The sequence below is a fragment of the Sinocyclocheilus anshuiensis genome, unplaced genomic scaffold, assembly GCF_001515605.1.
Source record: "Sinocyclocheilus anshuiensis isolate Anshui unplaced genomic scaffold, SAMN03320099.WGS_v1.1 scaffold446, whole genome shotgun sequence".
NCBI classification, from domain to species: domain Eukaryota; kingdom Metazoa; phylum Chordata; class Actinopteri; order Cypriniformes; family Cyprinidae; genus Sinocyclocheilus; species Sinocyclocheilus anshuiensis.
The window spans coordinates 3318517-3327379 of NW_015544247.1; the positions used below are offsets into that span (position 1 = coordinate 3318517).

At 38.7% G+C, this 8863-nt stretch overlaps 1 protein-coding gene across 3 annotated transcripts in view; it reads left to right on the top strand.

Moving 5' to 3' along the window:
* adam12b (ADAM metallopeptidase domain 12b) overlaps positions 1–8863 on the top strand; it is a 113447-nt gene that overhangs the window by 70260 nt on the left and 34324 nt on the right. For all 3 annotated transcript variants that reach the window (XM_016498610.1, XM_016498609.1, XM_016498611.1), the window contains one exon: positions 7128–7276. In XM_016498610.1, the coding sequence (XP_016354096.1) occupies positions 7128–7276 (149 nt within the window). The remainder of the gene's footprint in view (positions 1–7127; positions 7277–8863) is intronic.

Below are 8863 nucleotides of genomic sequence, written 5' to 3' on the forward strand. Positions count from 1 at the left end.
AGCTGGATGCAATAATCGCATGCCAATGTGCATTGGCTTGTTTAGTTTACACTCGAAGTAGATTGGTCTCTCTAAGCGGGATCCCAATTCGTCGATCATCCAACGTGACGTCGAGAGTGACCGACTGAAAGGGAACTCTTCACAATCCTTTTGTGCAAACAAATTTGAAGTAACCATAAAGGACAAGTCTTACATGATTATAGGAATTCAAAAAGTTGGAAGGTCTTTGATAGGAGATACAATGTAAAAACTGGAACTAATTTGGCAGAAACCCAAGAGCACTTAAATATGGCTGTAACCACTATAAAGAAACCATGTTCCTCTTCAGGAACTCGAGCTGCGTCGGAAATGCTAGGGGAACGCCCTTCAGCGTGACGGGCTCTGAACCTCGTGTGTAAACTCCTGGCTCTTCTGTCCTCTCGCCCTAGCTGTACAATTTTCCACACTAGGCAGAGACTTAGAAGTCTAGCGGCGTGGGCATTCTCGTTCCCCTAGCGTTTCCGACACAGCTCGAGTTCCTGAAGAGGAACGTCTCAACTAGGGAACGAGACGCTGCGTCTCTGTGCCATACTTCCGGCGTCCCTGCCAGCGCTTGCTTCATTCCTGGGAGCTGACGCTGGTCTCACCGCACGTGCTTTTATAGCTTCCTGGTCATTACGTCACCCGCCGTGACGTCTCGCCCATCTATTGGTCTGATTACACACGAGGTTCAGAGCCCGTCACGCTGAAGGGCGTTCCCCTAGCGTTTCCGACGCAGTGTCTCGTTCCCTCGAGGAACTAGGGTTACATACGTAACCTGAGACGTTTTCAATGTGACAGCTTGGTAGTGGTTTCTTGGAATAGTTAAGTCTGGATTTCCCACGGCATTAACCACCATATTACACTCAAAAAGGGGCAAGTCAGTCATACTCAAGATATACGGTCATCAGTGGCACCCTATAGATTTTGAATAAATGAAATGAGGCAGATAAATATTACCCCTGTTGGCTCTGAAAGCTAAGATGAGCCTGTCATGTTCCTCGCCCTGCAATCAAGGCAGGTAATGACATTTTGACGTACAGCGTAATGGAAAAAAGACAGTCAGGGTATAGTTGTGTAAAAAGATAGCAGCTAAATTAAGGGGGAAAAATCTGTTTCTGGGTTATTAGAGTTGGTTCGCTGGTAACCAGGTCACGTTTGTGAGGCAGCAGGGAGGTTTTCTACACCTCAGCTGAAACGGATAATGCTGAAGCTCTGCTTTGTTCTCAGTGAACAGATGATGAAGAGAGCAGAAGAAAAAGGAAATGAGAATAAGGGCAGTGGTGCTTGTATGTGTGTTTTATGGCGAGGTTGAAAGAGATTTTAAGAGAGAGAGTTTGAAAAAAAAAGATAAAAATTCATAGGAGCATCTACAGCCCTTCAAGACATTTAACACAGCATCACTGTCTGCTGGTCCTTTCACGCGTCATACATTATTAATCAGATGTTGTGATTTTTCCAGTCTAGTATGAGGAAGTAACTGAATATTAGAGCTGTCATTTAATTAAAAATGTATCCAATTAATTACATCATTCACTGCTACATTAATCAAATTGATTGCAAATAATCGTATATGTCAATATTTGGAAAAAGCCCTGAAATTATATTATAATATTTGAACATATAATATTGTGGCCAACAAGTAACAATTCAATAGGGCTAACTTTTGAATTTTTTATGTCTGTTTATTTTTCTAGCACATTATTTTTTTAAATAATTAATAATTGTACTAAATTAAAGTGTTTATCTGATTTATGTTGTTTAAATTATTTTAGTGTGAGAGCAAAAGATTTCCCATCACAGATTTTGCAATGTGTTCAAGTTGGTCAAGCAAATTTGCCCCACTGACCAACAGAAAGCTGCTTTGTTTGAAAGTGAGCTATGCCTGGTACGGGATGTAATAGATCATGGAATCGGCAGTCAATTGCTTTTGGCCGCTTTGTCCTTACCTGCTCTGTTCCAATACAGTTGCTGAGCTGCACTCGCGTGTCCGCCTCTTGTTTTATACTTAAAGTTCTGCATAAACAGTGCCTCTTAAATTGCTACACTATTGACAATGGGCAATGAACCTTTGTTGCCCATGAAATGTTGCCAAAATTTCACTAATGTGATGGCACTTTAAGTCTAGGGGTGTGCAAAAATTGATATCGCGATATTTTCTGCAATATTGTCGATAAGGATAATTAGACAGTATTTTGCTGAGCGTGTTATTGTTCTGATACTTTGGCAGGTTTAAGACTGTTGTGGACATCTAACTCCCAAAGCTTTTGATATTCTTCATATTCTGTGCGGCGGTTTGTTTGCAGCAGAAACAGAAATTCACTTTTCCAATAAGTTTAAATTAATTTTTACCTTATATGGGCATTTGTACCTTTATAAAACCATTTTTTCTAACCTAATTAAGTGTATGCATAATATTTTGTGTCAAATTCTTAAATTTAATCAATAAATTCAAATATTAAGACACTATAGGGTTGTTACCAAACAAATGAAATCAGTATCAACAACATTTGTGTTTCTAATGCAGAGGTGACACAGATTCTGCATCTGGCATTTAGATGCATTTACACAATGCAATTAACCTGCAGTTACAAATGCATAAATAATGTTTTGATGTTTAAAAAAAATATTGAATACTGATATTTGAAATGATTTGGGGACAAAAAAGGGAAAATATATTTGAAACATAAACCTAAAATCGCCAGTAAGTCGCGCCAGATCACTGCATGAGTGAGTCATTGAGTCATTCATTCAACCGATTCGTTCAAACGGCTGATTGATTCAGTAACAAAACTTTCTTGTGCTGCTCAGAGACTCAACAGTTCTGATGTGGCTTTGTTTGGAACTACTTTCGCTGTCAAAAAAAATACAGCAAAAACCAGATCTGTTGTGTCTAAAATGTAAGTCACTTAATATTAACTTTGTTTATTGAGCTGTTCATCAAATCAATATCACATTTGCAATCGTGCTGATATTTGGAGAAAAACGTCACTCTTCGTGTGATATTAAAGTCTGAAAGAACCGGAAGTTGCTGCCAACTTTATTTCAGTGTAGTGACGTATTTCCAGCTGAAACGAAATATTGAATAGAGGGCATGGTTTTATTTTTGCGCTCCTCCTCTCTGTCTCTCACTCATAGCAACTTAACGGTTGGAGGGGTGTGTTTAAGAATGTTCTGCCCAAGCCGTCAAACTGACGTCATCAGAGAAGGAATGCCATTCCAGAGCGGAAGTAAATGTTCAGATTTTGATTAAAGATTACGAAGACAAACAATTTTTTTCAGCGGATTAACTTGCACGGATTAATTGTTCACATAAAGACTAGCAATGTGCGCTAGTAAAGTAAATAAAGTCAATTTTGATTTCATGCAGACTTTAACAACTATATCAGATGATATAAATACTGTATATAAGTCATACGGGGGCATTTTTGCCCCTTCTCTTTTTTTGTGGGAATTCTAAAAGTATTTTAATAGACTAAACCATGCAGTGCAAGCGTGAACACTAAATGTGCTTGCGCAGTAGTCTAACCTACATCATACATCAAGACTGGGCGTGCTTTGTTTGGTTTCTGCGATATATTCGTGCGACAACTATTACAGTATTATCTATTATCGTATATATTGCACACCCCTAAGTCTGTTTTGTTTTTTTTTGCCATCAAAATAGTCAAACAATATTTGGATTCTAATGCTCCTCCTGAGACCAGTATCTTTTTAGTGGGACAGTTTAGAGTGTGCAAAGTAATAGACATCAGAAAACTGCAAAAATAAATACAGCAAAAGTAGTTCAAGATATGATACGACATCCTCTTTGCAAAGTGACATCCACATATTTATGTGGGATTTACTCTTGACATAGCAGTGATTGACAGTGATAACAGTGATAACTGATTGGACAAAACATTTGAAAATGTGCATTAAGACTAGAGCACCCTCACTAATTTCAGAAGAACCCACAGTGATATATTTCTGGAACCGGGCCTGGTTGATACGCTTTTATTGTATAACTATATACAAAAACAAAAAAATGCAAATGCACTAAATAAAATAGGCTAATCTAATAAATGCATATTTACAATAAGCACTTAACTCAAATAAGAATTAAATAATAAAATAAATAACTAGAGAAGGCTGACTATAATCAGCTTCCATTTAGTGGGATAAGCCTACACTTCACCTGAATAAAAAAAGCCCTTCTGGTCTTCAATGATGTAAGGACAAAGTTTTAGCGTGCATACGCAATATCTGAGCGAGAGCAGAGCCGATTCATAAGAGAACACTGTTTGTTTGTTTTTTTAAGCGCATGTCCAGTTTTGTGTGAGAGCAAAGGAAATCTGCTTGCGAGTGGAGAGATTTGTGTGTTACATTACTGCGCTCTCAACATTTGTCATTGATAACTCTATAGAAACAGTCTAAAATTAAGTATATAGAAGAGAGGAAATACGCCCTAGGTAGCCGCCTATATTTCCCATGCCAGGATCCACCACTGCCAGATGCATTGAGAAATTTTATAAAAACAAGCCAATCACATGAAGATATCTGATGCCCCCCCTCCGGCACCCTCCAGCTTCGAGTATGAACGATAAAAATCGTTCGAAAATCGAATTTATCGATAAAAAATCCATAAAAATAATACTTTTCTCAAAAGAAATATGAAGTAGACATTTGATAATCCATGTTTTTCTACCGTGTACAGAAGTGTACTGGAGATTTAATAAAAGTGTACTTTTACTTCAATAAAAGTGTAGGGTTTTTTTTTTATCGCAAAAACACTCTGATGTGCCAAGCCAGCATAATCGAACCGAAAAGCATGGTTAGAAAATTGCGGTATGTACTGAACTATGGGCTAACTGTATTGTTGCATTTCACTGAGTTTGAGTCCCAAAATACAGACAGGAAAAGCAAAGATTAGCTTTACACATCAGAAAAACGTCAAAACTAAAAATATCTGATTTTCTCAAACAATTATCATCTCTGCTGAGTACCAACACTGATAACACACCTGCTGACAAAAAAGCAGACTCCAGTTGTGTTCAATTGAGAGATATAGAAAATGACGGAGACACATCTTTTCATATCAGTCAATGAACATTCAAGTGCAGAAAGGCATTTTAAAACTTCTTGGATTCAAGAGTTTGCATGAGATTGACATCCCGTGGTAACTAGGATTTATACACGCTTCAGTCTGGATCCAGAACACCTGAGAAGAGATGATGCCAACCCCTCAGAGGACCTCAGATGATGCCAACCCTGAAACAACATACAGAACTACCACATTTTGCTATAAGTTTGACTGCATCATATAATAATTGCTGTTAATAGTGTTCATCGTCTGTTTGATTACGTTTTTAATAGATTTTTCCATACATTTCTGCCATATGTACTAGGGGTTGAACGACTTCTGATTTTTTGAAGTCGACTTTTATGTGATGAAAGTCGAGTCGAAGTCGACTAGTCGCTGATGACATCATTAATGAACAAATAAGTCTGGAGCTGTGACAAACACCTTGTGCACAGCTATGGCATATGACACAGCGCTGCCCACATGGCTGTTGCTCCTATAACAGCTTTTTTATCAGTTCTTTTGTCTTTGGGTCATTATATTTCTCACAGATTTCTGCGCATTCTAAATCAGAAACAGATAAAGTAGCACAGTAAAGATTACATTAATATGAATGCATTAGTGAGAGTGATTGCATGTGTGAATTAATTCTACCTGGCAGCGTCTCTCTACTAGTAGTGAAGCTGTGGAATTTAGTTATTAAGATATATATGCTTGAACTTTTCAGTTTCTAAGCTATTTTATTGAGAAATCACAGAACAGTGTTGACAATACATTTCCGCGCTGAATGATTCTCAATGCAATTAACCTGCAGTTACAAATGCATAAATAATGTTTTGATGTTTAAAAAAAATATTGAATACTGATATTTGAAATGATTTGGGGACAAAAAAGGGAAAATATATTTGAAACATAAACCTAAAATCGCCAGTAAGTCGCGCCAGATCACTGCATGAGTGAGTCATTGAGTCATTCATTCAACCGATTCGTTCAAACGGCTGATTGATTCAGTAACAAAACTTTCTTGTGCTGCTCAGAGACTCAACAGTTCTGATGTGGCTTTGTTTGGAACTACTTTCGCTGTCAAAAAAAATACAGCAAAAACCAGATCTGTTGTGTCTAAAATGTAAGTCACTTAATATTAACTTTGTTTATTGAGCTGTTCATCAAATCAATATCACATTTGCAATCGTGCTGATATTTGGAGAAAAACGTCACTCTTCGTGTGATATTAAAGTCTGAAAGAACCGGAAGTTGCTGCCAACTTTATTTCAGTGTAGTGACGTATTTCCAGCTGAAACGAAATATTGAATAGAGGGCATGGTTTTATTTTTGCGCTCCTCCTCTCTGTCTCTCACTCATAGCAACTTAACGGTTGGAGGGGTGTGTTTAAGAATGTTCTGCCCAAGCCGTCAAACTGACGTCATCAGAGAAGGAATGCCATTCCAGAGCGGAAGTAAATGTTCAGATTTTGATTAAAGATTACGAAGACAAACAATTTTTTTCAGCGGATTAACTTGCACGGATTAATTGTTCACATCAAGACTAGCATTGTGCGCTAGTAAAGTAAATAAAGTCAATTTTGATTTCATGCAGACTTTAACAACTATATCAGATGATATAAATACTGTATATAAGTCATACGGGGGCATTTTTGCCCCTTCTCTTTTTTTGTGGGAATTCTAAAAGTATTTTAATAGACTAAACCATGCAGTGCAAGCGTGAACACTAAATGTGCTTGCGCAGTAGTCTAACCTACATCAAGATCAGTCTCTGGGCGTGCTTTGTTTGGTTTCTGCGATATATTCGTGCGACAACTATTACAGTATTATCGTAGGTTGTATATATTGCACACCCCTAAGTCTGTTTTGTTTTTTTTTGCCATCAAAATAGTCAAACAATATTTGGATTCTAATGCTCCTCCTGAGACCAGTATCTTTTTAGTGGGACAGTTTAGAGTGTGCAAAGTAATAGACATCAGAAAACTGCAAAAATAAATACAGCAAAAGTAGTTCAAGATATGATACGACATCCTGATGTTTCCTAGGACCACTCAGACAATCCTCTGGGAGCTGCTGTGACTTTGGCTCATGAGTTGGGCCATAACTTTGGAATGAACCATGACACACCAGAGCGAGGATGCGGCTGTAGGATGACTGTAGATCGTGGCGGCTGCATCATGACCCCTTCCACAGGGTGAGTATATGATACCAGGTTTCACCACTTGACAAATCACAAACCTCTGCCAGTAAATAGGAATGTTTGAACAAATCAAAATCCAACTAGTCTTTGATAACCTCCTCTCCTCCTCCTGAGTGGAGTACCCTGTCTGGACTTCATGTATTAATGCACTGCCGACGCATCACTCTACGGCTCAATTAGTCTCCGACGAGCCCTATTATCTGGGGAACGGGCAAATCAAGCTCTCATCATTCATATACACAAGAGAATAATCAGCCGTTTACCTGCATCTTATTGGCCAGGGGTTAATTAGCCGTCTCTCAGTGATGAATTTGCACTACATAGCCATACGTCACCACTGACGCGAGGCTGGTCTCGGATTGAAACTCGAAAACTTGTATACAGACAGAAGGCTTGCTCGGTCCACTCAGAAATTTGGATTTCAGACATTTAGCCATCACCTGGCTTCTCGCGATAACGTGCTTGTTGGTAATGGTTTTCGGCATGCAGCTGGTCTCGGACATGGGTAGACACCAGGTTGATAAGGTGAGGCTGGCTCATAATGGGAAATTTCCTCTCCTTACACTTAGGCCTGTTTGCCTTATCAGACGATGAACCAGAGAGTCAGCTGGGATGGGGTCTTTAGATGTGTCGGTGGAGTAGGAGAAGTGAGTGTGAATCTGCCATCTTTGGTTGCTTAGTTCTGTGTGACTAATGGCAGGAAAGTGAAAGCAGGACAACACTGATTGGCTGATGGCTTTACGAGATTGTGCACAGTTGCAAACCTTTCACTAGTCCATTTCACTTTTCACTTTTCATTTAGTCCATTCATTTTTAAGAGCCCAAAATGATCATGAACTGCTAAAATTTTCACTATGAAATAATGAATCAGTTGCGATTTATATTTTGCATGCAAAACAGTATACAATATACAATTTATTATATTTCACATCTACCAAATGCTAACCAGCAAAACCTTGACACCTTGGTATAATTAAACTGGTCAATTGTCAAATCAGTTGCATTTTTACGTTACGTAAAGTATGCTAATGTTCAAAATTTTGGGGTTGATTAGATTTGTACATTTATTTGCTACATTTATTTGATCAGAAATGGAGCTTGAGTGATCGAATGGAATTCAAGCATAGTTCAGGCACACCACTAATCGCTTCCCTATCAGCTGACTCTCAGCTGATCAATTACTCCACCTGCTCCTAATCAACAGCCGTATTTAAAACCATTCAAACGTATGCTCATCAGTCTGTCACACAGACATTTGCACCCACCTTCACCCCCAGCAACTCCCTAACAGCTAGATTCTTAGAACTACCATGACTGATTCTTGTACCCGCTTATTTTGTAATTGTCGTATCTCTGCATATGTGTGTAGCTAAGAAATATTTGGTTATTGCCAGGCGGGGGATTCATGCCTTAAGGATGTGTCTTAAACTGTCTAGTATGGCAGTGAACCCCTTAAAGCCTAAGTTTTCACCAAATTCAAGAATTGCCAATAAACGTTCCCTTTCATGGGAACATCGAACTGCGTCCTCTAGGGGTCGCTATGGGGAACGGTATACCCACGCCACCATGCTGAGGGGAGTG